A 27,395-nucleotide genomic window follows, 5' to 3' on the forward strand; every position below is an offset into this window, starting at 1 on the left:
TCAGCATTACTGCAACCTTAGAATCAAATTATTTGAATCAGAAAATGGAGCTCCAAGTGTGTGGCCTGGCTCAATCTGAGAAAAACTGGTTTTATTAAGTGCTTGAGACAGCAATGAACAAAACTAAGACCCCTGTCCCCAACACAGAACTTTCTATACCAGTGGTTTCCAGAGTCCTGTAGTTAGGGTGATGCTGGGGAGACTTACCCATTCGTGCTTCAACCAGAGGAGCTTTATATCCTGAGATTCCACATAATATTTCATTAGAAAAATAGGTTACTTCATTGAAAATTTTGAAAACCACTGGTCTTTAGTCTTCTACTTGCTTAATCTGTCAAAACATCAAGTTAAATTGCAGACCACTTGCTTAAATATCCTTGTTAACTTCAAATGGCAGTGATAGGAATGCTAAAAAAATTAGAAACTCAAAACAGGGCAGCTCCCCACCAAGTTTTATCAGGATCATAAAACATTCAAAGTACAAAAACATACCATTTCTATGAGAAACAGCAACCTAAATTTAGTCACAAAAGGAACAAGGAAGTGATTTTTGAATGGCAACTTTCACAATTTACAAACTGGTAAATGCGTGGATGCTATGTAGTAGTTGATCTAAATTGTGAGCCTTTCTCGAAGGAGTTCCTTTATCTCACACAGCAGGTGGAAAATTGGAAACACTCGATTTATTAAAAGGCCTTTCCTAGCAAGATGAAGGAGGCATCTTCCTGCAAATGGCTGAAGTACCACCCAAGCCTTTGGCCATTCTATGGGGCATGGTGCCATCTTGTGGCCACTCTCAAAGCACATTAATAGTGTAGAATTCCAGCATGTTATCTTGGAGTTAAGAGAACATTACATTCTGCCTGAAGCCTGAGGTACCCAAGATGTTTTCAAAGAACATGCCATTCTAGTTACTTTTATAATTTTATTGACTCTTCTCATACCTTTCAAACAAAAACAGCACATGACAACAGCTTCTTAACCCCCACTCTCAACACAGTTGATTGCCTCAGAGAGGCCATTAAGAACTTCGCCACCTTATGGCTCTGAATAACCACTGTAAAGACTCAAGTTACACGGTTAGCTCAAGTTCCTGCCCACCGAGGACACACAGCCAGGTAATCAGACCCCGGTTGCCGACTGCAGCTCTCCACCAGGTATTTCTCAGTAGCTCTTCCTGTCTGTTAAGACTGGGTCTTCCTGATGGCTGTCCCTCAGAGTAGGCCAAGGCGAAACCAGAGAAGTGCAGTCTGGTTCACCATCACCAGCCATCAGACGGCCAGCCAAGAAATCATTTCCGTATAGTCTGGTCTCCACCATTTATTTCCTCCCTTCTTCAAAACGTGTTGCTATCACTTTAGTTTACAATGGATTCAGTGTCCATTAGGTGGAAAGGCGGTTTAAGCCTGACATGCTTTCCTGAGCTAAAAAAGAAACAGCGTACCTCTGTGGCCTTCCTGCCATAAGATCAAGTAAAAAAGGGAAAAGCACTACTGAGAAGGGTAGTGCTACAGAAGCAATGCAATCTCTTCCCGCCCCCATGGAGGTTTCCCCAGCACTAGCTCTTGGGGGTACAAGGCAGAAACGGGTCAAGGAGGTATAATGAAGGGAAACTCGTTTATTTTCTTCTTTTAAACTTCCCTGCTGCCCCAGTCTTTGCCTTCTTAGCAGATCTCTTGGGTTCTGGCTCCTTGCGCTTAGCTGAAGAGAGAGAGCCGGTCACCTTGAAGAAATCATCCAGGCGGCCCTGGGTGCTGCCCTGGCGGCTCCTGCTCAGCCGCTTGACCCCACTGCGGATCCGCTCCTCAGAGAACTGCTTTTCACCACACATGAACCTGACGAGCTCGTCTTCATTGGGCTCAGTCCACTTCAGCTCCACCGACTCCGGGTCCAGCACCTCGGGCTCCAGGAAGAGCTGCTGGGCCTCTTTGTGGAGCCAGTTTTCTGGCACGGGGTACTTGTTGGGGTCAAGTCGACGCACAATCTCCTCGATGCTCTTGTGCTTCTGGATGAGGTCCACAGCCCGCTTGGGCCCAATGCCCCGAATACTCTCACAGTAGTCGCTGCCCAGTAGGATGCACAGGTCTACAAACTGCTCCTGGTTCAGGCCCAGCTCCTGCAGAATCCGGCTCAGGTGGAATTCCTGGATGGGCAGCTTCTTGGCCTCACTGGCAGTCAGGTGGCGCATCAGCACAGGGCTGCCAAAGGTCAGACAATCCATGTCCTCCGTGGCTGCGGCGTAGACTTTGCCAGCCTTCACCAGGGCTGCACAGCTGGCCTCTGCCTCACTGGGTGCATTGAGGTACGGGATGCCCATGAGGCTCAGTAGATGCTTGCACTCATCGTTGTGTTGCTTGGTGACCTTCACCAGCCGCTTAGTAAACTTCTCCACGTCCTCCTCGGTCCCAACAGCCTGAGCCTGCTGCAGCTGCTTCTCCGCTTCAGCCCGTCGCTCACTGCGTTTGGCCAGCTCACCTGACTTGAGCTGTGGCGGCTTGCCATCAAAGACATACACGGGCTTGATGCCATTCTCCATCATGCGGATGGTGCGGTAGAACATGCCCATCAGGTGGCTGGTGGTCTCCCCCTCCTCGTTCTGCAGCACATCCCCACCCTGGCGAACAGCAATCAGGAACTGATAAATGCTCATGGAGGCATCAATGGCCACCTTGCGGCCAAAGTAGCTCTTGATGTCATTCTCCCGGATGGCACTGGGGGCCACATCAGCAATCAGTTTGGCCAGGCCTTGAATACCCATCGCAATACAGAGCTAAAAAAGAAAGACAAGTAAGACAAGGAAGAACTTAAAGGTGCAAAAAGAGCAAGGGTTATATCTAGTGCTAGCTCACCAACTTCATGTCTCCAGATAAATTTAGCACAATAAAAAGGTTACCAAGTCAGCATGCAGAAGATGAAAAGATGAACAAGACAAAGTTTCCACTGTCATGAAACTTAGTCTAGCAAGGGAAGCCCACTCAATTAATACTAACTAAGGCTTCCTGAGTATCAGGAACTAAACTGGATGCTAAGAGGAGTAAGACACTATTGATGTCCTTGAAGGACTCAAAATTTTGTGGATAAGGCAGCAGTAGGACTAACATGCCATAAAGGCTACAGAAGATGTCCGCCTCAAAGATCACACAAATCCAGAGTGCCTGGTCCAACTTGAGGAGTCCAGGGACCATAAAGGCAGAATTGAGTCCTGAAGGTCAGGCAAATACTGATTAGACAATGAAGGTGAGATGAGACAGTAACAAAAACCATCATAATACATGGCTTGAATATGTAAAGTAAAATAAACAAGAATATCCATCTTCTTGCCAATTTGTGAACAACACGTTCATTCCTCCTTTGTGCCGTTGTACCCGTCATTGAACATCCCCCACTCATTCCTCCACCTGCCTCCTCTTAGCAACTGTGACAGTTTTATGTGTCAACTTGGCTAGGCTATAATATCCAATTTAATCAAACACTAATCCAGGTTTTGCTGTGACAGTATTTTGTAGATGTGGCTAACTATCATCAGTTGACTTTAAGTAAACAAGATTGCTCTCCATAATGGGGGTGGGCTTCATCCAAACCATCTGAATGACCTTAAGAGCAAAAACTGAAATTTCATGCAGAAATTCGGCCTCAAGACTGCAGCATTGCCTCCTGCCTGAGTTTCCAGCCTGCTGACCTATCCTACAAATTTCAAACATGCCGACCCCTACCATCACCTGAGCCAATTCCTTAAAATAAACCTCTTTATATATACAGGTAACCCCCATATAACACGGTTCTGGGTTCCTTCAAATGCCATATTGTGCGAATCCATGTTATACGAAACAGAACTAGTACAAAAATGGGGGTTAGATTCCAAAAACTAAAAAAATATATATATACATTTTTATAAATAAGAGAAATATCTTTATTAAAGCCATTTTCACCAACAGTATAACATATTAATATGCATTAATGTTTTCTTTGTCGTCACTACTAAGCTTTTATTATGTTCTGTGTCGTTCGGGGATTTCCGTAATTTCGAATGTGATGTCTTTTGCTCTTAAAAGCTCTTGTTCCCGTGTTGTTCGGGGATTTCTCTAATTCTCGAACTGTGTTAGAGTGAAACTGTGTTGTAGCATGCCGTGTTGCACGAGGGTTTGCCCCGATTCTCGAACCACGTCAAAGCGAAGCCGTGGCACAGAAGTGCCGTGTTATCGTACGGGGGTTGCCCGTGTATCCATATTCCACATCCGATTTGTTCTGTTTCTCCGCAGAGCCCTGACCGACGGCAGCGGCCTGGAGGGGCCGGCACAAACAGCACCTGAGCGGGGTGACGGGCGCTGACCCCCTTCGGAGCCCCCAGCCCTAGGGGCTCACCCCCACCACGCTGCTGCTAGCGCTCCACGTCTTTCCCTTTGCACTTTCTCCCCACCCCAAGTCCCGACCGGGACCCTCGGCCCGTGCTGCATCTCCGCGGCTCAGGCCCCTGCACAGACATTTCCTAGGGCCCCCCCAACTCCATCAGGCTCAAGCCGCCCTCTTGTAGGCTTCCCACTAAAACCCGCGCTTTCATTCATTTCGTGGCTTCTTTAAATGGATGCCCCTTACACCAAGGGCTACGCTGAAACAGATAGCTCATGTCCAGCAGCCTACCCGCCGTGTTTTAACGTGTCCACGGCTGCGCTCCCGCGCCCGCCCCGCCGCCCTCCAGCCCGTCTCCCAGGCCCACCCCACGCCGGTCCCCCCGGGAGTCCCCGTGGCCTTGAATCCGGGGCCAGCATTCGCCATCTGTGTCGCATCACCAAGTCGCCTGGTGCGCGACCCCACTAAGCCGCGGACGTGTGGTTTTCCGCCTGTAGGACTCAGGCCACGCGCGTCCCGCAGAGTCCCCGTCACGGTTAAGTGAGGGGACACACGGAAAGCTCCGGCCGCGCACGACGTGCTCCGCGAGCGCTCCCCCAACCCCCGAGCCCACAAAACGCCGGGGTCCATGCGCCACGCGAGCTGCGTGGCTACAACACGGACTGAGAAGTCAGCGTGTGGCCGGCCCGTCATCCGGCCGCAGCACCGGACACGGGGGTCTACACAGGTTTAAAGCTTTCTCAGCCAGGATCTTAGCCAAAATACACAACGGCCCCACGAGGTGGAAGCCGTTACCCTTTGACTGCGAATAAACAAAGAGGCCCGGAGGCTGCGACGAGACTGGCCCAGTTCCCACAGCGGCGAAGCGGCAGGACCGCACTCGCGCCTGCGCCTGCGCCCCGCGCGGCAGCCGGGGCAACCACAGCAGCCAGCGCAAAGCGGACGCCGCCGCTCTCGGGGACACTTCCCAGGGGGGGGGTCTCACCTGGCCGCACAAGCGCGAGGCCTCCGCAGCTACCGCCTGGTCCGGTGTCGCGCAGGACAGTCCTCAGCCCCACTCCCTTCTCAGCTCTACCACCGGAGGGTCACAGCTCGCTCCGCGCCTTCCAAAGCCCGCGCTCCCGTCACGTGACCCGCCGCCGCCGCGCACAGCCTCCTGGGAAGTGTAGTACAGGCCCCGGCCCCCTCGGCCACCTTCTCTCACGACAAACAAGCCAGGGTGAACGGACTCTCTCGGCGACCCAACACTTCCCTTCTTCACCGCTTCCCCTACTCCACCCCAGGTCCTCGCAGGCCCCAGCTCCCGCTACACGCCCAACCACAGGACTACAAGATCCACAATGCCACTTGCGTAGGTGCACTTCCTCTTCCGTCTGCACAGCGCGCCGGCTCCTGCCGACGTGTTCTTCCGGTGGCGGAGCTGCGGACTACCTAGCGCCGGGCAAAATGGTGAGAGGGTGGAGGGGGGTTCCGAACAAGGCTGTGAGGACCCCTCAGAGCCCACCCCACACCCCGCTCCTCTCGTGGAGGCCTCGGACGCCGGAGATCCGGGGAGCGGGATGCTCCTGTATCCTCCGGCGTGGGCCGAGGGGCGGGGAAGGGAAGCCCTTTGCCGTGGGCGCCTTAGGCGCAGGGTTGGATCTCGCGAGCTTTAAGGGCGAGGGGCGTGAGGTGCATGTTTAATTCCTTGGAACTTTCCATCTCTGTTACCCGTGAACAAGAGGTTCTATCGGGAAAGTTCTTCCCCCCGCCGAGCTTGCCCTTCTCCTGCGAGGCCCTGGGCGAAAGTGACCTTCCTGGGGCAGCGTTTCCCGCTGTTTTCAGCCCCGGAGCCGCGCTCTGCGGGGGCCCCCGCCACCTCCGTGCGGACCTCCCGCCACGTGTCCCGCGCTTTGTTAGCCGCCGCGCCTCCCGGTGTCCACCGTCTGACGTGCCTGTCGCCCCGGGATGCTGTTTATTCCTCTTTGTGTCCCCAGGGCCAATGTATCCCCGGGGCCTGCAGTGGGAGGCTCGATAAAGGGCAGCGATCGCCTTTGTCATTTTCAGGGGGGGATGAATGCTTGTCGACTCGAATTCCTGTGTCTCTTAGAACAGCGGGGTCAGTTGACTTCCCTGGAGTTGTTCGGTCCTGGGTTTTCGAAGCGGTGGCTGGTGGGTGACGACGGGCGTTGACATCTGCGCAGAACTGGGTGTGCGCGGCCCTGTTTCCCGGGCATCGTCTCAGAGGCTCCCCTAAACGTCGGGGAGGAAACCCCTATGAGCGACTGCTCTGTGCCAGGCAGTGGCCAGACGGTTTGACGTGGGTCGTCCTTCTTAAATCCTAAACCAACTCCTGCGAGACAGGCGTCCTAACTATAGACTTGTCTGCGACGCGTGTCGTTCAGGAGAGCCGGATGTCCCTGGACGTCTTTTCCCTGTAAACCCTGAGATGCCGTGATAGTGGAGCGAGAAGAGTACAGAATTAGAACTTGAGATCCGGGTACCACCGGCGTCCACAGACATGGGGTCCAGAAAGCTCCTAAAGTTACACGCAGACCTTTTCTTCCATGTGGTTTTTCCCAGGCAGAGTCCACACCGTTCGTCACACTTTTTTCATGGTGGTCAGTGGCCTCAAAAAACGTTAAGGACTATGGATCTGTAGCTCATCAGTCCTCTCGTGTGTCTCAGCCTCTGACTCAGCCGCCCTCGTGTCTCGTATTGAAAAGACAAAAGTGCCACCTGAGTTTAAGATGGCATTGTTGTCGTCCCCAAACTGAATCGCTTGATGTTGGTTCTGAAGGATTTCCGTACTTCCCAGGCTGCAACAGGCCTTTAGCAGTCACAGCAGCACGGGGCTCCTTGATGAGCCCCGAGGCCCCCCGGCCCCCCAGGTTGAAACTGGGGGATTCTTCGATGGCTCTGCTCTCATGCCCTCCCCTAGGAGCTCGAGGCCATGAGCAGATACACCAGCCCAGTGAACCCTGCCGTCTTCCCCCACCTGACGGTGGTGCTGCTGGCCATTGGGATGTTCTTCACCGCCTGGTTCTTCGTGTATCCTTTCACTAAGCGGTCAGGGGGCCAGAAGTCGTGATGTGGGGAACTGAGGCAGAAACCGCGCTGGGTACATGCACCCTGCCGGTTGTGTTCCGGTGTGGGGATGGAAGGAGGTAAGGCGGTCGCAGGAAGGCTATTGAAATCCAAGAGCAGGTTATGGCCTTATTTTCCACGTTCAGGTGAGCTCAGTTTGCTGTGAGATTTCAGACAGTAAGCAGAGGGCCTGGCTAGACTGGAGGCTGGGGCTAGGAGATCTGAAGTTGGAAAAGTGGTATAAGGAGAGGTGCCCTCAGGTGTCGGGAGATCTGAGGACAGCCCGGCTCCACCATTCATTAGCTGTGTTACCTGGGGCAAGTGACCTAACCTCTCTGGGCCTCATTTTCTTCCTGGGTGGTATGGAGTACCAGAGTCCCGGTCATCCCTTGGGCCCCTTTGCTTGGCTGCACCAAGCCAGACAAGCTTCCCAGAAAGCCTGTAGCCCAACCTTTCTCCCGGAGCTGCACTGGCCTGTGCAGTCCCTCCCTTTGCTTCTCCTTAACCGCCCTGCCAGTTACGAGGTCACCTCCACCAAGTACACTCGCGACATCTACAAAGAGCTCCTCATCTCCTTGGTGGCCTCACTTTTCATGGGCTTTGGGGTCCTCTTCTTGCTGCTCTGGGTTGGCATCTACGTATGAGCTCCCAAGGGTAAGAGCTGTGACGGGGTGGGGCACAGCCCCTTGGTTAATGGAGACAGACTCAGCAGAAGGGATAGGGACGCCAGACACATGTGCCTCTTTCCCTGTTCCTAATGGGGTTTTGAGCCAATTGTGACCTACTTTGTCAGTTCTCAGCCCGTCTTTGGGATGTACCACATAGGGCTGTGGGCGCAGGCCTCCTGTGGTTACGCATTTGCCACACACCACTGATGTGGGGAGGCTGCTGGGGAGTGGGCCAGAAGGGGCTCAGGACCTGGCACTTAAAACTTGCTACAAGGAGTTTTGGTTAGTCCAAATGTTTTCAGGCATTGAAATAAATCTTGACTTAAGTGATTAAAAAACCCAACCAACCCCCCCCCAAAAAAAAAAAAAAAGACAAAACACCTTGCTGCAGATAACTCACCAAGCAGGTCACAGAATTGGCTCTGGTGGCTTAGCTTCAAAGGCCCGTCAGCCCTTGCCCCAGGAGCATAGGGGTTCCGGGAGGAAAGTTGGTGAAAAGAAGGATCATTGGTTTTCATTTTGATTCCCTTCTCTTTCAGGTTCCAACCAGGCAGCTTCACCGAATCCCTGCTTTTGTAAATTAATTTTTATAACTATTGCTGGAAGTGTCCTACTTGCTGCTCACAATAAAGGCAGATGTGTGACCATCCTGTGTGGTGCCCATTCTGTGGTGTGGGGGTGGCGCTGGTGCTGGGACCTACCTGACTTCCCCCGTCCCAGCCCTTCCCATTTCTCTTTTGCCTTTCAGGTGGTTCCTGCTGCTGGGATGCCCTGCTGTCTACCTAGGAGGGGCAAGGGGGTGTAGGAGGGGTGTCTTGTCCTTGGAATTGAAGGCTTACCTGTGGATAGGAAGGGGCAGGCCCACCGTCCTCTGTTGTTTCCAGAGCAGACTTCTCTAGGAACCCACACCCATCATGACTGCCCTGGGTCAGTTTGCTGGGCTGGTTGACCCTCGCAAGGCTCAGTATGTCCCCTAAGAAGGCTTTTCCTTAGGATGACTACTTTTAATCCAGGTAGGGCAGCAGTGGGTCCGTGGAGTACGGCTAGGGAAGGGGCCTAGTGTGAAGCTAAGCAGGACATCTGTCTGGCTCGGACCCCAGAGATTCCGGTTAGTCCTAACCCCACAAATGACTCCATCTCCCACCAGAACAATCTCAAGAAGAGACAGGGAGGCAAGCTCAGATACAAAGCCATATTTATACATTTATTTATATACGTATATTACCTTGGAGGAAAAGAACAGTTCGGGGGGCAGGAAGCAAGCAAGCCCAGGGCTGCTTCCCTTTGCCTACTCCAGAGTCAGAGTTGGTACACGATAAATACGAGTCAGAGCTCAGGGATGGGAACTGGGAGTTAACTGGGAGGAGCGCTCTATGCACATGCAGGCTTTTGCAGGAGATACACTAGGAGCAGGGGTCTTGTGCATTGAGAGGCTCTATGTACAGCTTGAAGCTTGGGGGAGATTAGCCCAGTGGCTACAGGAATAAATGCCAAAAGGGACAAAGGGACGGATGGCTGCTGGATCCTGGGTAGGGCATGGAGCCAAAACACCCCCTTACCAGCCCCAGCCTGCAGCTGTCAGGCTCCAGCAGGTGCCCCATTCGCCTTCCCTGCCACCCTTTCACCTTACTGGGCTTAAAACAACTTTGGTCCAAGGTTGACCCCCACCCACTTTGAGCAGCTTGGAGCCCCCACTTGGCCCCAACCCCTGCACTGAGGACCCCCTTCCCAGGCATGGAAACAGCCAGCTGCTAACCAGACTGGGGCTATGCTGTGTCCAGATGGGCTCCAGGGGGCAGTAGAGGGTCATTTTCCAGTTAAGGACTAAGGGGTGGCAGTCTAAGAACTTGCAGCCCACTGTGGAAGCCCCAGAATCCTATTATAAGGGGCGGGGCTTGGCAGTTTTAAGGCATTTCGGGAGGTTCCCCCGGTGGGAGGAGGGAGAACAGACTAGTCCTAAGGCTGCATGGTGTAGGGAGCCATGTAATTCCTATGTCAGAATGAGGGCGTGGAGCCACCTCGGGGAGGGGTCTGGGAGGCCAGATATCCCCGCTAGTGCCCCAGCCCCCCAGTGCCTCCCCATCCTGAGGATAAGTGCTTTGAGATCTGTGGCAGAAAGGAGCCTGCAGTGCCCAGGCTTTAAGATTTAGCCCTCCCCCCCCCAACCCCCCCAAGAGTCCTCCTATTCAAAGCTGGAGATGAGAGGATGGAGAGGGGCAAAGCCTGGTTCCCAAAGAAGTGGCCGACTACCACAGGGCAAAGACAGATGGCAAGTCCCGCGCCCATGTCTGAACCCACAGCAGACATGGCGAAATGATTCCCACACTCCTCCCATGAGCCGGGATGTGGCCTCAGAACGCTGCAGGCACCCACTGAGAGACTAATGGCACTTGACATAAGTCTTCTGCCCTAACCCAAGCCCACTGCTCCGCTCCTGGGAGAAGTGGGCAGAGATGGGGCCCACTGCCAGACACGGGTCCCCCAGCAGCTTGGCTGTCCAAACCCAGCACGGGAGCCCTTGATTTGGGGAGGCAAGGCCACCAGCAGACAAGGAGTGGAGAGAGAGGCCAGAGTCTTGGTAGTTGGGAGTGGAACGGGTATCTCAAGTCTCTTGGGGACACGTCAGAGCCAGAGTCCTGTCTGCAAGTGTCCCCCCGGGGCTCTGACCCACTCTGGGCTTTCCATCTCCACCCTTCCACTCCGTCCCAGTTTAAGTGCATTTTAGTAATTACTTCATTAATAACAGCAAAAGCTATTTGCATCCACCCACCAGCCAAGTAGGCCTGCTGCCTCGCAGGGATTCCTGCTCCTCTGCTCAGAGAGCATGATGGGTCACCGACACCCAGAGCTCTGGCAGCTCCCAGGAGCTCAGGCCATGGGGCTGCACCACATCCAGGATACTGCAGTTTGAAGGGGCCAAAGCTTACCTGGCCCACGGGCCCCACTGGTTCCGCCAAGCACTAGGTGAGGCACTCGGCACATAAGGCACTCGGTGAGTCTCTAACCCATGCAGGGCTGGCTTCAGTTGCCCCGGGAGCTCTTGGAGCCAAGCTCTCCCAGGGAGAAGCAACCACCTGGGCCACACTTAAAACTTTGAAGTCCAAATCCAGCGTAACAGTCAGACCCCCAAAAGTCCACCATCTAGCCACCCCCCAGGGAGCAGCTCTGAGGGTGAGGGCTGTCACCCACTGATGATCCACTGATGCATGGCTCCAGCCAAGTCTCAGGGCTCGATCCAAACCCCCACTGATCTCAAAGGCGGGAGGTCCTTTCTGAGCGTTACAAGGGTTGACTCCCAGTCTCAAAGACGGAAGCAGGGAGGGTGGGCTCTGGACAGTCCCAGGCTTCCCTTTGCCTCCAGGGCACCTGAAGCCAGCCCTCCAACCACCATATCTGGACAGATGTGAACTGGGCCTATCTTGGTCCCAGGAGGTCTCTCTCCCGCTCCCTCTGGGGTGTGAGGGGCAACCAGCAGGAACAGCAGCTCCAGTGTGAGGACTTCCAGTGTCACCAGTCGAGGGGAGGGCCAAGCCCAGCTCAGTCTCTCCGCGGGAGTGCCAGCGGGCGCTGGCTCCAGTGTAACACCACTGCGTCCAGTGTGGAAGGGGCGCCAGGGGACCCCAGGGCCTGGTGTGGTGCTGCTTTGGGGAGGGCAGCTCAGTCACACAGGCGGTAGAAGCGGAAGTAGTAGTCCGTGGCCGGCCGGACCAAGGCCTCCGAGCTGCAGTTGGCCTGACCCTAAGTGGAAGGGCAGGAGGAATGGGCAAGCTGGCTCTGGGGGTGCAAGGCAGGAGGCACTCCCCCTGCTGACATCGCCTGACACTGTGCCCCAAGTCCTGCCATGTGCTCTGCAAATCCCCCATGCGCCCCCTAAGCCCCACACAGATACAGGTGCCCGGACCTCCGGGGGCAGATGGGGTGCCCGTGCTCACCAGCAGTGCCACCCGGAAGTGGTAGGTGAATTCGCGGAAGGACAGGATGGTTACTGGCCACTGGTGGGAAGTGCCCTGGGGAGAGGAGAGAGGGTCAGGACAGCCCCCCGCCCCTATCCCAGCTAGCATCCGTCTCATATGGCCATCACAGCTCCGCGCTGTGCGGCCACTTTTATGAACCGGAAAAGCAGAGAGCTCTAAAGAGAGGTCAGAGCGGTCTTTGGGGAGCAATGGCAGCCACCCTCAAGGCAGACTTTGCCAGGTACCTACAAGTCTGCAGCTGCCCTCACCTGGCCCCAGCCTCTCTTCCCTGTCTTGTCTACCTTCCCTCTCACCCACTATGCTCCAGGCACATCAACGTATTTCATTAACCCCATCCTCACTACAGCCCAATGAAGCGATGCTGCTTATAGATGAGGAAACTGAGTTACTTGCCTACAACCACACGGTGACATGGCAGAGCCGGACCAAGTCCATGTGTGTCACGCTCTCTGGCAGGGCAGCGTGAGGCCCGGCTACAGGCAGCTTGCCCATCTCCCACCTGAGGCTTTGGCTTTGCCGCCATACTACATAAGCTCCACGTCTAATAAGCGCCTTGCCAGGCTCTCCCTCTGCTTTCCGGTATTCTCCCCTCTCTTCAGGGCTACAGGGCATGGGCCCTTTGGGGGCTCTCACCCACTCCATTCTTTATTTTCTGCATGTCTTTTCTCCCTGGCTACTGCGCTGTTGGATGGCAAGGCCTGTGTGTACCCCCACCTCTGTCCCCCCCACAGCTGGGTCCAGCACAGGGCCTGCGACAGAGGAGGCCCCAGTGAGTATTTGTCGACTAAACACAGGAAGGGTGAGCAGATATTCCCCTAACTTGTGCTGCGAGTCAAACCTTTGGGTCATACAGCCAATGAGGAGCTGGACAGTACCAGGGTCCCAGCCACTTGATCCCCAAAGCAGGAGGTACCCCTCTACATGTAGCCTGAGGTATCTTCCAAAAATCCAAATGGAACCACGTCACTTCCCCAGCCTGAGCTTGAGGTCGGTCCAGGCTGCCCCAACCCACTGGCTCCCCTGCCCCGACATGTTTCCAGCTTTGCCAACATGCCACACTGTCCCTGGTCTCCAGATCTCTGCACGTACTGTTCCCCTACTCTTGGGACAGTGTCCCCAAATTGTCCTTCAGGTCTCATCTTAATTAAACATGACTTTTGGGGGTGGCTTCCCTGACCCGGGAGACCAGACAGGTGAGCTCTCCCTGCCGTGGGCTCCCAGAACTCCCTCCTTGTCCCCACCATTGACTACTCCCAGGTTAGTCCTCGTCTGTTTTCTTCCCTGGGGCTCTGTCAGGACACGGATAGGGATGGAACAGAGCAGGGACAGGACCAGGAAATGCTCAGCAGTGAGTGATACATACAGGCCCCCCTCCCTGGGGCACAGGCCCCAGCCCCAAAGGTGTCCCTTGTGGAGATGCCTTCACTCTGACCCCGACTCCCTCTCCTCACCTGTTTGGGGACCCAGTTGTGCTCTGGCGCCTGGCTGGCCCACAGCTTCCCGATTGCCGCCTACCTGGGTGGCCTGGTGGGTGTGGAGGCTCTGTGGAAAGCCCCCCTCCTCACACGGCTCCTCCTTGGACATCAGGCTGCACAGCACCACGGACACTGGGGACGAGGAGCTAGGAAAGGCCCAGTTAGCAGGGAAATGGGGTTCCAAGTTCCTTCACCCAGCCATCCCTCCACACCACTTCCCCTGCCCCGCTGACAAGCCACTGAATCTTCATTCAGCCTGAAAACGATGCCTAATAGTCAAGGTCCTACCTAGATGGCTACAAACCCGTTCCCATCCACCATCCCGCACGATCCTCACAGCCGCTGTGAGGCAGCAGCCCATTTTACAGATAAGGAACTGAAGCCCAGAGACTGCCAGGGTCACACAGCCAGGGAAGCACGGAGCAAAGTCCGCATCCCTCCTGAGTCCCCTTCCCCAAGTTGCCTGGGATCACTGCATCTCTCCACTCCCCAGGCCACACTCACTTCATCTGCAGGGTCAGGCTGAGGTGCAGTGGGGTGCTGCTGCTGATGGGGATGCGGTAGGTGAAGTTCCCAGGCCTGAAAGGGCAAAGAGGGCTCCTCAGCCCAAGGCCACCCCCACAAGCCCCACCCCATTGACTCCTAAGCGCCCCCCCCCCAATCTATACTAGAGCCTGTCAGGGGCCTAGAAAGGAACTGCCCCACCTTGTGGGATTAGTTCCTCCATGATGGGGGCAAGATCTGGACATATGTACTGCTGGGCTCATGTCACCTCTGGGAACCTGTCCTTGGGGTGAAGGGAGGGAGCCAAGCCCACCTGCAGGCATGCCCTGGAGCGCAGTACTGGGAGGTGATGGGCATCGAATTCTCCAGCACCTGGATGGAAGTCAGGGAGGGCGCCAGGTCTGCAAGGAGAGAGGCTGTTGGGGCAGGAAGCAGGATGACAAGGACACACATGAGAAGCCAAGCCTTTCATCGCCAGACGTGGATCAGTTACTCACACCCTAGTATGAATAAGCTTCAGGTTATTCTTTCTAGACCCTACAATGGCCAAGGGCACACCACCCTCTTCCCCAGAAGCCCTACGACTAGCCAGTTCCCATGAGCCTGAGGTCTGTCTCCTTAACACAACTAGAACACCCAGGAGCAGAGACGGTCTTCCATGTCCCTTGTCAGGGGTGTACAGAAGCCCGTTCTTCATGCCTCTGTTCCTGATGGCACACCTTGTCCCCACTCCGGGTCGGGGGAAGTCAAGCAGGTAGCTAGAAATCGGTGGAAGTACTCACAGATGCAAATTTGGGTTGTCCTGCACACGCCCCACCCGCACCCCACAGAGAGCCAATTGTTAACCATCTACCAGCACACTTCTGCTTGTGGCCCTCTCTGAGGGTGGGGATGGGACTGAAGTGTGACATGGGGGTGGGGAGACAAGGCTTTCGTATTCATCTCAGTTCACTTGCAGGCTTGCTGCTGCCTGACCATCCACCAGGGAGGAGAAGCCAGGGCCATTAGCCACGGAACATTTGCTGGACCTGGTATATTTTCACCCAAGGACCCCAACAGGATCCAGAATGCCCCCATGGGGCCATGGACAAGTATCAAATACAGACATTACGGACAGCGCCCTTGTACTTCTCTTCTGGGCAAATTCCCACTGTCCTTCAGAAAGACTCAGCTCCAACGTCACCTTCCTGATCCTTCCGATAGCCTCCCTACGTCAGCCTGGCCTGACTACCCTCCTCAGTCGCCAGGCCATCCCCTTAAAGCCTCGTCACACTGCTGTGTTTTGGTGACTGTGAGCTCTTTGGGAGCAGGGCATGTATGTCTTCAGCACCCCCAGTGCCCTAGACTGAGCCAGCCACACAGCAGGGCCCAGGAAATGGCTGCTGCCTCGTCAGCATCTAGCCCGTGGGGGTTTCCCCATCACTTTGAACTTCAATCTCTGCAAGACACTGTTTCTAAGCTTTTCTTTCTTTAAGCCACAAAACCCATCACAGGAAAGTTGATGAGGGTGTCCGATACCTAGAGCAGAGCTGTCTGGTTGAAACCAAGAAGGCTCTGGCCTCCCTTTCACCTCGAGGAACCCAGTTTGAAAACTTCTGCAATAAAGAGTTCCCTAGCTTTGTTAAACCAAGGGTCTGAGGTTTGGAAAAATTGAGGGGACTGACCCTGTACAGAACCCTCCTCACTTTGGCATGGTGACACAGACGGAGCCAGGCAGACTTGGGATCAAATTCCAGCTCCACTGCTGATGGGTTGTATGACCTTGGGAAAGCCACTTCACTTGTCTATAGTCTGCACAATGGGGAAAATTCCTTTCATGCAGGAGTGCTGTGAAGATGGAACTAGGTGATCTGTGTAAGGCTCCTGGCCTGATTCCTGGTACTTACGAATGCTCAGCTAGCGTCGCTGATTGACAGTTGTGCACCCAGGCACTCCGGTGCCTGGGCTGAAATGGGCCCTGGCCAGTGAGCCAAGCCTGGCTGGGCTGAGAGGTGTAGGGGGTAGGACAAGTACCTGGCTGGTCCTGGGCCTCAGTGGGCTGGGCAGGGCCCAGGCCAGGGTGGGGGGCCCCTCTGCGGGCTCGGCTATGGAGACCAAGGCTGGGGCTGTTCTTGGTTTTGCCCTGTCCCCCAGGGAAGGGGACGACAGGGCTAGCCACAGGTTCCAAGCTCTTTGGATGCTTGAAGTGGCCAATGCCATTGGCTGACAGGCCCCAGGACTTGGCTCTGATGTTGGTGACTGGCAGTAGGGCCATCTGGCTGGGGCCTGTTGATAGAAGCAGGGACAGGTGAGAAGAGGAAACTGGCTGCCTCCTGCCCAGCTATCTCTAGGGCCCCACTGGACTCTGGGTGACCCCCCTCTGTCTCTTGTTCGCCTGAGGGGGACCTCCCAATCTTTTCCAGAGCCTCATTCTAGGTTCCAGGAGACCCCAGGCCCTGCCCTCCTCCCCCCACTCCCCACCCCCACCAATGAGTCTTTGGAGCCTTTCTCTGGACTCAGGTAAAACCCCCCTCAACCCAAACCCTGGCTCCAAAATAGCCATACCTGAGCGGTTGGTGGAGGGACTGGGGCTGAGACCATGACTGGGGTTAAAACTGGGGCCAAGACTAGGGTCAGTGGCAGGGCTTGGAGTGGGTGAGGAGCAGCAGACGACAGGGCAGGGGTGGCTGGAACAGAGGTCTAAGGCACGGATGGCTGGGCTTGGGGCCAAGCTGATGAGGCCGGTGGTAACTGAAGAAGCCAGAGGCTGTATGAGCCAGAGGCAGGCAGCCGAGTCCCCACCCCAGAACACAGCCACCTCACCCCCATCCCATCCCTCCAGACACACCCCAGGCACGCACCCAGCAGCAAAGAGGGCTGAGTGCCTGGCAGCCCAGTAGTCACAGGGGACTGTCGGAGCTGAGTGGTCCCAAAGCTCTGGCTGGACCTGCTGGGGAATGGTGGGCTGAGCTCAGAGGAGCTGGGAGAGTCTGAGGAGGGAGGCCTGGGAGTCCCAGAGAAGCAAGAGGGGCAGGAGGAGGTGGACAGGGAAGGTGGAAAGGAGGCAGGAAGAAGGGTGGCAGGAGCCAGAGGTAGGAGGAATGGGGCTTGGTCTAGACACGTACCATGGGCACATGGCCTCACTCCCCCCAGGGGTCTGGGGCCGGAGCAGGGCCAGAAGACAGGAAGTGGACACGGCAAAAGAGCTAAGGGGCAGCAGAGAGGTAAAGGGGGGAAAGAGGTGCAGGGAAGGAGAGAGAAGACACAGTCAGACATGGCCCCAGATGCTGAGGCCGACAGTGGGCAGACAGAGCCCAAGGTCCCATCCTAGCCCTTCTTTCCCCCAACCCCCAGCCCAGCTTGGACCCCTCGTATGCCCCTGACTCTCAGAGGCCCGCTACCTAGAGGAACACTGAGTAGGTCAGAGAGAAACATCGGCTTCTGCAGGGACTGGAAAGCAGTTGCCCCCTTCCAGGGAGATTCTCCCACCCACCCCCACAAGTCCCCAGCAGGGTGACATCCCGAGGTGGAATCCCCTTTAGAGGGGACAGACTCTGTGGCTCCTCTGACCCTGGGCTGCCCACCAAAGCCCCACCTGGCCTGGCGGCTCAGCCGGGGGCCAGGCCTCCAGAGACGTACCCATCTGTTTCTACCAGGTCTTCCTCAGTGCGCAGGCTCAGCACATACAGTGTGGACATGGACACCACGCTGGGAACCGCAGAAAATGGCCACGGTTAGAGCTGGAGCCACTGTCTAGCACCCTCTCTCTAGGGCAGGGCCTGGGCTCCCAGGAGAAGCCTGTAAAGGGTCTCTCAGCCCCAGTGGGATGAGACATAATGAGGCAGCCCACCTTCCCCAAGACCTCAGGGGCTCTCCCGGGCCACGTGTTCCTCTTCCCCCAGGCCTGGGTCTGTGGGCAGCTCGACTCCCCCGGCCAGCCACCCCAGAGCCTGCGGGGCAATTCACCTGAAGGCCATGACCACCACCAGGGCAATGATGGTTCCCTGCAGGAAGCGCTGGCTGATACAGGCCTGGTCTGGGACCACAGAAGATGGCTGAGGACCACGACATAAAAGGGGGAGAAGCAGGAAAGGACCAGACTTAGGGAGCCCACGGTCTCACCCACTGTGGGCCCTGATGGAGGTGGGGATGTCAAGGACTGCTCATTCCCGTCGGGGGCAGGGGGAGAAGAAGGAGAAACGAGGCTGGGAGGGCTAGAGAGTCTGGACTGGAAGGGAGGAGCTTGAAGTGAGCCTGGAGAGAGGCAAGCTGTAAAGGGAGGGGATATGGAGGCCCCCACCCCTGCCTCCCACCCCTGCTCAGCCTCACCTTGCTGGCCACCTTGGGGGGCCTTTTCTTGTGGGGGACACTGCCTGACCGGCTGAACTGGCTCCCTGCGTGGCTACAGCAAGAAGAACAGGGTGAGAGATGCCTCTGGGAAGGGTCTCGCCCTCCCCTCCCCTGCGCCCCCACCTGAAGGCGCCTGAGCTGCCGGTGGACTTGAGGCTGTCCAGTCGCCGCAGTTTGGCCAGTTTGTGGCTCCAGCGCTCCAGCTCATCAATGCGTGTCTCCAGGTTGTCGGTCAGCTTGCATAGCTCCTTTACAGCACCCACATTCTCCATGAAGATGCGCTCCTGCCACAGGCAATGAGCAATGTGGGGGGCATGGCCCGCCCCTGGGAGCCCCAGGCTACAGGCCCGGTGGGGAGCCTCTGAGCCGCCACACCCAGGCCAGCCTCTCCTCTATCCAGCCTCAGCGCTCATGGCTCCCTGTGCCTGCCTCCAAACAGCATCCCCACCCCTGCACCTTGGCTCAGGCCATCCTGCCTGCCTGAACAGCCCTTCCCAACCCGTCAGCATGCCTTGTCTCCCAGGCGCTCCCACCATCCAATCTTCCCCCTGTCGTGAACATGGTGTCTCAGACTTCAGCACTTCACTATTCATCTGAGGCCAAAACATATTACGTGCTTCTTGGAGCCCAGCCTCACCTCCAGGTAAGTTACAAACACCATCCTGACAATAAACCACGTGTTTAAGCTTTGCATTTGCCACATGAGAATGTCTCAGCAGTTACTACTGTTACCCTCCTTCTGCAGGGGAGAAAAATGACCTTCGGAGACGTTCCTCTTGCCCTTGATCACACAACCATAGAGTGGCCAAGTCCCCACCTTCCCCTTGAATGCTCCCCCCTTCCCTGGGGGGTGAGGAGGGAGCTCTGGAGGCAGCCTGAGAGAAGACTGGGCTGCCTCTGCCCTTTGCACTTCAGGGTCCCCAGTCTCTAAGCAGGGGTGAGTGCCCTCCAGCTAGCCTGCCCCTTCAGCTCCCTCTGATTCTCCCTCAGCACAGACCTTGTTCACCACCAGGAAGTTTTCTATGGTTTTCCCATTGGCGAAAACCACGTCCCCAGTGTCCTTTACGGCTTCAGGCAGGATCTCCTTCACCTCCTGGGCAATGACACCTGGGAAGGGACAAGCCGAGTGTGTACGTGGGGGGAATGACTACCCACAGTACCTAATTTAAGGAGGGGACAGGGGCTAAAGGGCAGAATTCTGGGTGCTAGACATCTGAGTTCCACGGAGCCTTGAAGCATGAAACAGGGGGCTCCCACGGACAGTGGACAAGTGTTCACGGGTTGCAGTTCCAGGAGTCAAGGTGTGGGGTTCCTTAAGCTGCGGGGAGGAGCAGATTTCTGGAAGTAATGATCCCAGGGAAAGGGGGCACTGATCCAGGATTCGTCCAAGGGGAAAAGGAGCAAGGATTCGTGGCCACGAATCCCGGACTCGCAGTGTTAAGAGGCGAGGTACCGGGACCTGGGGAGGAGCCATTTCCCGGGGGCTGTGGGACGGGACTTCTTCTGTTCAGGGATCCGGGGGATGGAGGTACAGGAGCCAAGGGGAGGGGTTCCTGGGAGGAGGGGTTCCAGAGGACAGGGACCGGGGGACCAGGGGACCAGGGGACGGGGGCGGGGTTACTGAAGGCCGAAGTTACTGGCTTCCCGACCTCCAGCCCCAGTCCCTGCAGGTCCCTACCCGTCTCTGGCGCCGCGGCCTCGATGCCGGCTGTGGCGGCGAACTCCGGCTTGTATCTGTAGTGCACCAGCCGCATGCGCGAGATCCTCTTCAGCTGCTCCGTGGTGTCCACCTGCGCAGAAGTCACCACCGAGACTGAACCCCTCCTCTCCTGGCCCGTGTGGAGCGGGCCCCAGAGCCCAGGACGGCGACAGCCGGGAGGTGGCAGTGTGGAGGGGAGACCCTGCTACCGAGATTCCTAGATCCAGACCTTCCAGGGCCAGCCTCCTCCTCCGCCTTCCCCTTAAGCACCCCACTTCCTACTGGGCCCGCCCACACAAACCCCGCCCCCGGCCCACCCCTGGCACGAGCCCCTCCCATTCGTCGCTCAGTTGTCCCCGCCCACAGCCCCAACCCCACCTCCTGCACGTGCTCCTTGGCCCGCAGGTCCGAGGGGTGCAGGAGCGAGCCCATGACCTTGACGTTGCCGTGCACGACCAGCGCCTCATCGGGCCTGTCGGTGTTGATGCCCACACGGCCATGGTGGAAGATAGTGTCGGGCACCTGCGCCCGCTGCCACAGCACGTCGCTGTCGCTCTCAAACTGACCTGGGTTGGAGGCCTAGCGCGAATTGAGGTTGGATAGATCAGTCCTGGGGGATGGGAAACCTGCAGCCACCCCTTCAGCTCCAGCCAGGTCTCCTCACCCCAACATGCCCAATTTAAACTGTCCCTCCCATCGTGGCAACTTTCAGTCACTTGTGAGACCTCAAGGCTACACTTTATTGTGGAGACACTGAGGCCCAGAGAGGGTGGGAGCCTTGCCCAACGCCACACAGCCAGTGCCCAGCAGGCTCAGCACTCCCACCCTTGACTCCCCAGTACCCGCACATTTCTCCTGGGTGCTGTTTCTCCCAGCTCTGGGGAGGGTTCTCAAGCCCTTGGGGGGTGATGGCCCTCACCCGCACGATGATGCGCTCTGAGATCTGGGCAGCCAGCGTGTAGTTCTGGTTCTGTGCATGGGCCTGGAGGGCCACCACCAGCATGAAGTACCTGGGGCACAGGAGGTCTTAGAGGCACCCAGGGTCCTGCCCCACCTGCCTCTACCCACCCCTTCACCACATCACCCTTCCCAGGTCAGATGCACACTGCACAAAACTGCCCACCGGGTCATCTCCCCCAGGTTTCCACTACCCCCAGGAAGTGGGCATGAACGTCCCATCCTACAGGAGGAACCGGAGTCCCACTAGGGGGCAGAAGTTCCCCAGTGCGCAGTCAGGCAGCCACCCAGCTGTTCCTTAATCCAGAAGTGGAGCTGCTCTCATCCTTAAATCAGTTAAACGCTCTGAGTTTTGCGTTCCTCATCTATCGAATGGGTCACTACGTAGAACTCTGCCTGGCATGCTACACGGGATGGCACCTTCCTGCCCCTCCTCCTCATAAATGGAGGGACTCCAGATCAGGGATCTACTCTGCTCACCTCTGGTCAGGGTTGGGTTTGCCCTTCTTACGCATGTTGTTGGCGGTGGTCTCACTGAAGTGCAAGCGCCCCACAGTCACCTTTGTGACCTGCTCCGGGGGCAGACTGACCCTGCAGAGGAGGGGCAAGGTGCTCAGGGGCAGGGACGGGGGTGGTGGAGAGCCAGGACAAAGTGGGGCACCCAGGTGTGGGCGGTGGACACTGTGGGTGGCTGCCTGGCCCCCTCAGCTCCCAAACCAGCTCCAGGGTCATGCCTCCTCCCAAGTGCCACCTACCCAAGGGGTCAGACACTCACGTGACAGGGTTGAAGGGCCGTTTGCTTCGGTCTGACTGAGACTGCTCGATGTTGATGGACTGGTTCAGGGCCTCCAGCTAGGGGAAGAGCAGAGCCCAGTGGTACCTCAGGGTTTGGCTCCCCACCTGGTCCTGTCCCCCTTCAGCCTCTCAGCCCAGGCCTGGCCCAGCTGGAGCTTATGAGGAAACGGGGGACACTGCCCTCCCCTCAGCCTCACTTCCCCATAAACCCAGGTACCTTCTCCTACAAAGCCACATGCCCCGCAGACCCACACCCACACGTCTGCGTGCTTGCATGAGCACACACGCTCCAGCCACCCTCACAGCCCCCAGTCCATACCCACATTCCCCCAACTCTGGGCACTTCCCCGCAAACTGGCCTCTACAAACACCCACTCACACCCAAATGCACTCACTCCCAGCCCGCTTCCCATACCCATGTGCCCTCAACCCCTCATGGGCACTGGCTGAGCCATGCCAACAAATCAGGGTCCAGCTGAAGACACTGAAGGAGACACACCCAGCCACGCCCTCAGGGAGCTCATGGGCTCAAAATCAACATCCACTAAGGTTGTGTGGGGGAGGGGGATATAGGGAAGGGACCTCTAAGATGGGCTTCAGAGCAGGTGTCCGAGAGGACAGCAGCAGAGTGGACAGCGGAAGTCAAGGAGCTGTCAGCCAGGAGAGGAGGAATGGAATGGGCGGTGGGAGGGCATCCCAGAGAAAGGAAGCCACAAGGAAGACAACTGTGAATGGGCACAAGTGGTCCTGGGCACAGCAAATGGCAGGGCTGGAGAGAAAGGCTGGGCCCCGAAGGCCTTTGTGGGCTAATCTGAGAAGTCAGGGCTTTGCCAGGAGGGCACTGGAGGCCTTGGGAGAATGGGGAGTGTCGTGCCCGCACGTGTCTCATATGGAACTTGAGTCAGGAGTCAGAGTGGAAGCTGCTGTGGACATTGAGATGAGGAGAGGGCGATGACCTCGTCAGGTGAGAGGCAGAGGGGAGGAGAGGAGGGGCAGCAGGGCCTGGTGCATGATGGTGCAAGTTTGGGGGGGACCTGTTGCAAGTGGGCCCCTGTTTTATGGCTTGGGTGACCAGGGCCCTGTAGCCCTATTCCTGAGAGGGGAGCCCAGGGGGAGAGGCAAGTTTGCAGGGAGTTCATTTTGGGATGTGGAGCTGAGGTGGCTGACAGAGCTGTCAGGAGAGGGGTCTTAGCTGGGTACACAGACTTAGGGTCACAGGGTGAAGACAGGAAGAAGGAGCATAAGCCAGAAGAGGGCTGAGGAACGGGATGGTTAAGGGGCAGCACGGGGAGAGAAGGCAGGAATAGTGGGGCAGGAGGTGGACTTGGCCACGAGGAGTTTCCTCAAGATATACTCACTTCGTTTGGGGGTCTTTTAACGCCCCTAAGCCTTCCTGGCCCTCCTGCCGCCCCTCCTTGCCAAGTCCCCAAACCTGCCTTCACTCCATGCAGCTTCAGGTAGAAACAGTCAAGGGGCTTGAGGCCTTCGGGAGTCTTGACGTACTTGGGCTCGCCCAGCATGCCAATGTACACTGTCACCTGGAAGTGGTTCTTCTTCTGGCACACGAAAGCATCGTCACCCACCGAAAAGTTGAAACCCTTGTCGGCGTCCACACGGTAGGTGAGCATGGGCCTGGGGGCAGGGGAGGGCACTCACCGGAGTCCTCAAAGCCAAGCCTGGAACGTCAGTCCCCACCACGTCTGTGTGCCAATTTCCTACCCTGAACCCCCCCATCACAGGGCTGCCCCCACTTCTCAGAAATGGAGACTGAGTCCCCGGAGGATTTGGGCTCAGGTCCGCCATCTCAGCCACTATTCTTTCCTCTACATGCCTGGGACCATCCTGCCCTGGAGAAGCGGAGGCAACGCAAGACCTTGGAGCCAGGCAGATGGGAGGGAATCCCTGAGGAGGGGGCTTGATAGCCCCTCCGCACTCTTGGCTCCTTCCCAGAATGCTGCCTGAAGCCCCCTCCCTCATGGGAGATGGGGTTAGAGGGGATGGTCTGTGGAGCCTCACTGTGCCTGACAGCTGGTTGCCATGGATACGGTGGAACCAGGCGCCGGCTCTGAGCTGGCCCAGCCCCTGCCCACCGGCTTGCTCAAGCCCCCAAACATTCTCATTCTGATTCCTCCATATGCCCGTCTGGGGACAGGGGCACTCTGGGAAGCTCAACTCAGCCTCAGTTTGCTCATCTGTTGCTGGGAAAGTGTTCCAAGTCTGGACCCTTTGAGGGATCTCCAGGTGTCAGAAAAGGGAGCAATTACTGGCCTATAACTTGGTCCACTCTCACCCAGGTCCCCAGGCACAAGCAGTGCCCCTGATGCCTGGTGCCTGCCTGGAGGAAGCTGGGCAGAAAGAATGTTTCCAAACTGAGGGAAGAGGACTTTGGGCCTGGCTAACATTTACAGGAAAGCCTAGGACTAACCACGTCTCTCTAGCGAGGCTCCACCCAGGTGCCTGCCCAGGAGGAACACCCAGGAAGTGCCTGGGCCACACTGGGGGCCTCGGCTGCCAGCTTCCTGGCCTTGGGACCTGGAGTAGCAGGGCTGGCCAAATAAGTATAGGAGTAAGACTGGGAGTCCTTACCAGGCCACAGCGGCTGGACCCCCCCTGAGGCCTCCCCTGAACCTTGCTGGGCCTCAAGGGACCCGTCAGCCCCCACAGTAGCTGAAGCCCCCAGCTCTGAGGGTTTTGGGCTAAGAATCCCATAGAACCTCAGGTGTCCAGCTCCAGGAGGCTGGTCTCAGCTGTGAGAGCGTCCAAGGGTAGCCTCACAGCCCAGGCCTGGCGATGTCCGGGTGAATTGAAGGAAGCCACACCCTTACCCCTCACTGGCCTTCTGCAGGAGTAGGGGAGTGGTCCCATAGTGCACCTGGCCAGGCCAGGAAGCTGAACCCAGGTGGGTGTTGAGGAAGGGCTAGGAATGCCAGGCAGCCTCTGACCCAGTCCTCCCCCCCACTTGGCCTCCCTTCCAGGGAGCGGGCTGCTGGAAGGGCCCTGCCGACACTCAGCTTCCTGCTACCTTCCTGGAATGCAGAAGGAGGAGGTGGAGGGGAAGGAGGAGCCAGAAAACACCCATCCACACACTTCTCCCTGACTCGGCCCCCACCAGCCCCTCCCTCCCTGGCAGATACCCCCTTCTTGAAGGAGGCCTTGGGCTGGTCCAGGAATCAGGAACCCTGAGCAGGGCAGAGCTGGAACTGACGCTCAGGGTTCCTGACTCCTGGGCCAGCCGGCTGTCTGCTTCTATGTAACAGGGGCCATCTTGTCCCCAGTGTGCCCCCAGGCTCTCCAGCACCATGATGCCAGGGCTGGGGGGCCCTGGATAGGGGGAGCAGGAGAGGTGGGGAGTGGCAGAGATCACTTACAGCTCCTTGTAGTTCGCATCATACAGAGTCGCCCACTTGTTCTGCTGATGTGGTTGCCACTTGATGGACTGGTAGTTGGGGTCCAGGTAGGAGCCACTGAGGCTGTCATTGTCCTGCAGGAGACCTGGAGGGAGGGAACACCTACGTGAGCCCCGGGCCCCACTCCCCAACTGGAAGGGCTAATCCCACGTGGGGTAAAGCAGGCCAGCCATGTACCTGGTGAGGGTGCACCTGCTGGGTGCCACGGCGGCGTCTGGACCCGGGCAATGCTGAGGGGCAAGGAGCCAGGGCCCGGGGAGAGTGGGCCCTGGGGAGGCCAGGATGGGGATGGAGCCCTAGTGGGGTGCGGAGGCAGGGCTGTCACAGTCCCAGGCTCTTGTTTGATCATTCCATTCAGCATCTGGGCATTGAGGGTGTTGGGGGGCGATTCAGAGTGCTTCCTCTTCTTGGAGGGATGTGTGGGGAGCCTGGGAGGACAGAGGTGTGGGCCATGGGGGGCTGGCTCTCCCTGAGCCTGCTCCCCTTGGGCAGTGCCACAGCTCCCCTCTCTACCCTGTTTCTACAGGATGTCCCCAGCCCGGTGGACACCACCTGCAGGAAGCCCACAGGCTTCGCCTCCTAATGCTCCCGCATCCCTCTGTGTTGTCATTCTCTGTTTCTGTCACTCCTCCCTACCCCTCAAACTGTAAGATCCAGGAAGGCAGGAGCCACACCTGTCTTGTTTGTCTGTTTCCCCATCACACCCAAGGGTCCTGGCACACACAGTCCTCAGAATCCTTCGTGGAATGAATGAGTTGGTCCCTTCCCTGTGATGTCATTCTCAGCGTCACCCATTAGAGTGACGGCTCTCTGAACAGCAGCCTCCATGGGTAGAAACAGGCCACAGAGGGCCTGGGCCACAAAGGCAGGAAGGAGAGTTTCTTGGGAGGGGGATGAAGATTTGGGGGGGCTGCACAGCACCCCTTATCCTTCTGGCTGACAGAAAGTTTTGGCAGGGGACTCTTACCTTAACCTAAATCTTTCACGAAATCTCAACGTGTAAAACATAAAAAGACAACTCTGTTGTTGGAGTCAGAGCAGCGAGCTTGGGTCTGCACCTGGAACCTCCTCAGAAACCTGAGGACTCCATGACAGGGCTGGAAACTCACCGGTGTCGGGCTTAGAGCACAGCCTGGGTTCCAATCTTAACTCTGCCCTTCCTAGGTCCATGACCTGGGCAAGCATTTCCCCTTTGTGTGGACAACGGACGTGCATTGGCCATGGCTAGAAACCCCCACCGTCTCACTGGGCACATGCTGACCCCATCCCCTGGAGTCAGAGCCTTCTGCCATTCCTGGGTTCAACCCTGTCCCCACCTCTACCTCTGTCTTGCCTGCTGTGGCCCTGATCCCCCCCCACCCCATCTTCCCATGCTGGGGACATCTGCCCACGTCTTACTCGGCTCCATGTTGCTGCAACAGCTGGTGCAACATCTGGGACTGCTGGGTGTGGTGGAGATCGGGGGGCACCAGACCCTGCCCCATGGCAGCATAGGGGGGCATTGGGGGCTCAGCCTTCATGTACAGGTCCCGCTGCAGGACGGGGTAGTGAGGTGGAGGTGGTGGGGGGCCTGGCAGGTGGGCTGGTGGTGGGGGTGGGTGCTCCAGGCGGGAGGGCACTCCCACGTGGCACAGGGTTTCAGGGGTTATGGTACGCAGGAGGTGGGGGTCTGCAGGAGAAAAGGGGAGCGGGTGTTAGAGACCTACCTCACTGGGGGGCCTGGGCATGAGCTCTCCCCTGGCCTACTTCTGCAGGGTCTCCTAATTCCCACCCCTTCCTAGGCCAGGCCTGGGGGCTGCCCACCTACCAACCACACGTGGGAGGAAGGCTAGGCAGCCTAGAGGCTGGCTACCAGAGGACTGGGCAGGGAGGCAAGCCCCAGTCCAGGGGGTGGGTAGCTTTTCGCCCCATCTTAGCCAGCTCCTTCCCCTGGGCCAGGCCTGGCCCTGCTCCCTAGGCGAGGTCCATCATCCACAGTTTCTCCCAAAGCTCCTCTCAGGACTGATTCTTCCTGAGCCTCAAGAAGGAGTCTTCTGAGACCCCCAGTGCCGTCCTGTGGCAGCCTCCTCCCTCTGGCAGCCCCTCTACCAGGCTCTCAGGGGCCAGCCCCCCAGCCTGAGGGGGGAGGCCCCAGCTCTCTTTGTTCCCCAGGAGGCATTCCAGAGATGTTTTTG

General features: G+C 57.2%; 3 protein-coding genes across 14 annotated transcripts in view; 1 reads left to right on the top strand and 2 right to left on the bottom strand.

Moving 5' to 3' along the window:
* Positions 1 to 62: 62 nt before the first annotated feature.
* FEN1 (flap structure-specific endonuclease 1) lies at positions 63 to 5,634 on the bottom strand. Its single transcript, XM_081064091.1, has 2 exons — positions 5,333 to 5,634; positions 63 to 2,770 (listed from the first exon to the last, which is right to left on the bottom strand). Exon 2 carries the CDS (start codon positions 2,756 to 2,758, stop codon positions 1,619 to 1,621), a length of 1,140 nt encoding a protein of 379 aa, XP_080920217.1. The 5' UTR covers positions 2,759 to 2,770; positions 5,333 to 5,634; the 3' UTR covers positions 63 to 1,618.
* Positions 5,635 to 5,705: 71 nt separating this feature from the next.
* Positions 5,706 to 8,728, top strand: TMEM258 (transmembrane protein 258). Its single transcript, XM_081064093.1, has 4 exons — positions 5,706 to 5,796; positions 7,268 to 7,377; positions 7,931 to 8,067; positions 8,621 to 8,728. The coding sequence occupies exons 1-3, from the start codon at positions 5,794 to 5,796 to the stop codon at positions 8,055 to 8,057; spliced, it is 240 nt and encodes a 79-aa protein (XP_080920219.1). The 5' UTR covers positions 5,706 to 5,793; the 3' UTR covers positions 8,058 to 8,067; positions 8,621 to 8,728.
* Positions 8,729 to 9,259: 531 nt separating this feature from the next.
* The window catches only part of MYRF (myelin regulatory factor), a gene marked incomplete at its 5' end in the record, with an annotated part of 34,176 nt that continues 16,040 nt past the window's right edge, over positions 9,260 to 27,395 (bottom strand). For 2 of the 12 annotated variants that reach the window (XM_081064016.1, XM_081064017.1), the window contains 23 exons: positions 9,260 to 11,819; positions 12,014 to 12,088; positions 13,571 to 13,676; positions 14,035 to 14,109; positions 14,348 to 14,450; positions 16,048 to 16,299; positions 16,579 to 16,764; positions 16,875 to 16,963; positions 17,139 to 17,219; positions 17,653 to 17,721; positions 17,980 to 18,068; positions 18,343 to 18,415; positions 18,487 to 18,647; positions 19,361 to 19,470; positions 20,042 to 20,153; positions 20,441 to 20,641; positions 20,982 to 21,072; positions 21,500 to 21,610; positions 21,795 to 21,871; positions 23,173 to 23,446; positions 25,183 to 25,306; positions 25,399 to 25,649; positions 26,620 to 26,890. In XM_081064016.1, coding sequence (XP_080920142.1) covers positions 11,739 to 11,819; positions 12,014 to 12,088; positions 13,571 to 13,676; positions 14,035 to 14,109; positions 14,348 to 14,450; positions 16,048 to 16,299; positions 16,579 to 16,764; positions 16,875 to 16,963; positions 17,139 to 17,219; positions 17,653 to 17,721; positions 17,980 to 18,068; positions 18,343 to 18,415; positions 18,487 to 18,647; positions 19,361 to 19,470; positions 20,042 to 20,153; positions 20,441 to 20,641; positions 20,982 to 21,072; positions 21,500 to 21,610; positions 21,795 to 21,871; positions 23,173 to 23,446; positions 25,183 to 25,306; positions 25,399 to 25,649; positions 26,620 to 26,890 — 3,062 coding nt within the window. In that variant the 3' untranslated portion in view covers positions 9,260 to 11,738. The remainder of the gene's footprint in view (positions 11,820 to 12,013; positions 12,089 to 13,570; positions 13,677 to 14,034; positions 14,110 to 14,347; positions 14,451 to 16,047; positions 16,300 to 16,578; positions 16,765 to 16,874; positions 16,964 to 17,138; positions 17,220 to 17,652; positions 17,722 to 17,979; positions 18,069 to 18,342; positions 18,416 to 18,486; positions 18,648 to 19,360; positions 19,471 to 20,041; positions 20,154 to 20,440; positions 20,642 to 20,981; positions 21,073 to 21,499; positions 21,611 to 21,794; positions 21,872 to 23,172; positions 23,447 to 25,182; positions 25,307 to 25,398; positions 25,650 to 26,619; positions 26,891 to 27,395) is intronic. The other 10 variants (XM_081064026.1, XM_081064025.1, XM_081064023.1 and 7 more) reach the window with 10 other exon arrangements.

The sequence above is a fragment of the Rhinolophus hipposideros genome (genome assembly GCF_964194185.1).
Source record: "Rhinolophus hipposideros genome assembly, chromosome: 10".
Lineage (NCBI taxonomy): Eukaryota > Metazoa > Chordata > Mammalia > Chiroptera > Rhinolophidae > Rhinolophus > Rhinolophus hipposideros.

Coding starts and splice junctions, on each gene's coding strand:
- FEN1 (XM_081064091.1), bottom strand. CDS start 2,758: ATGGGTATTCAAGGCCTGGCCAAACTGATTGCTGATGTGGCCCCCAGT.
- TMEM258 (XM_081064093.1), top strand. Junction 7,378..7,930: donor TTCACCGCCTGGTTCTTCGT/GTATCCTTTCAC, acceptor CCGCCCTGCCAG/TTACGAGGTCACCTCCACCA.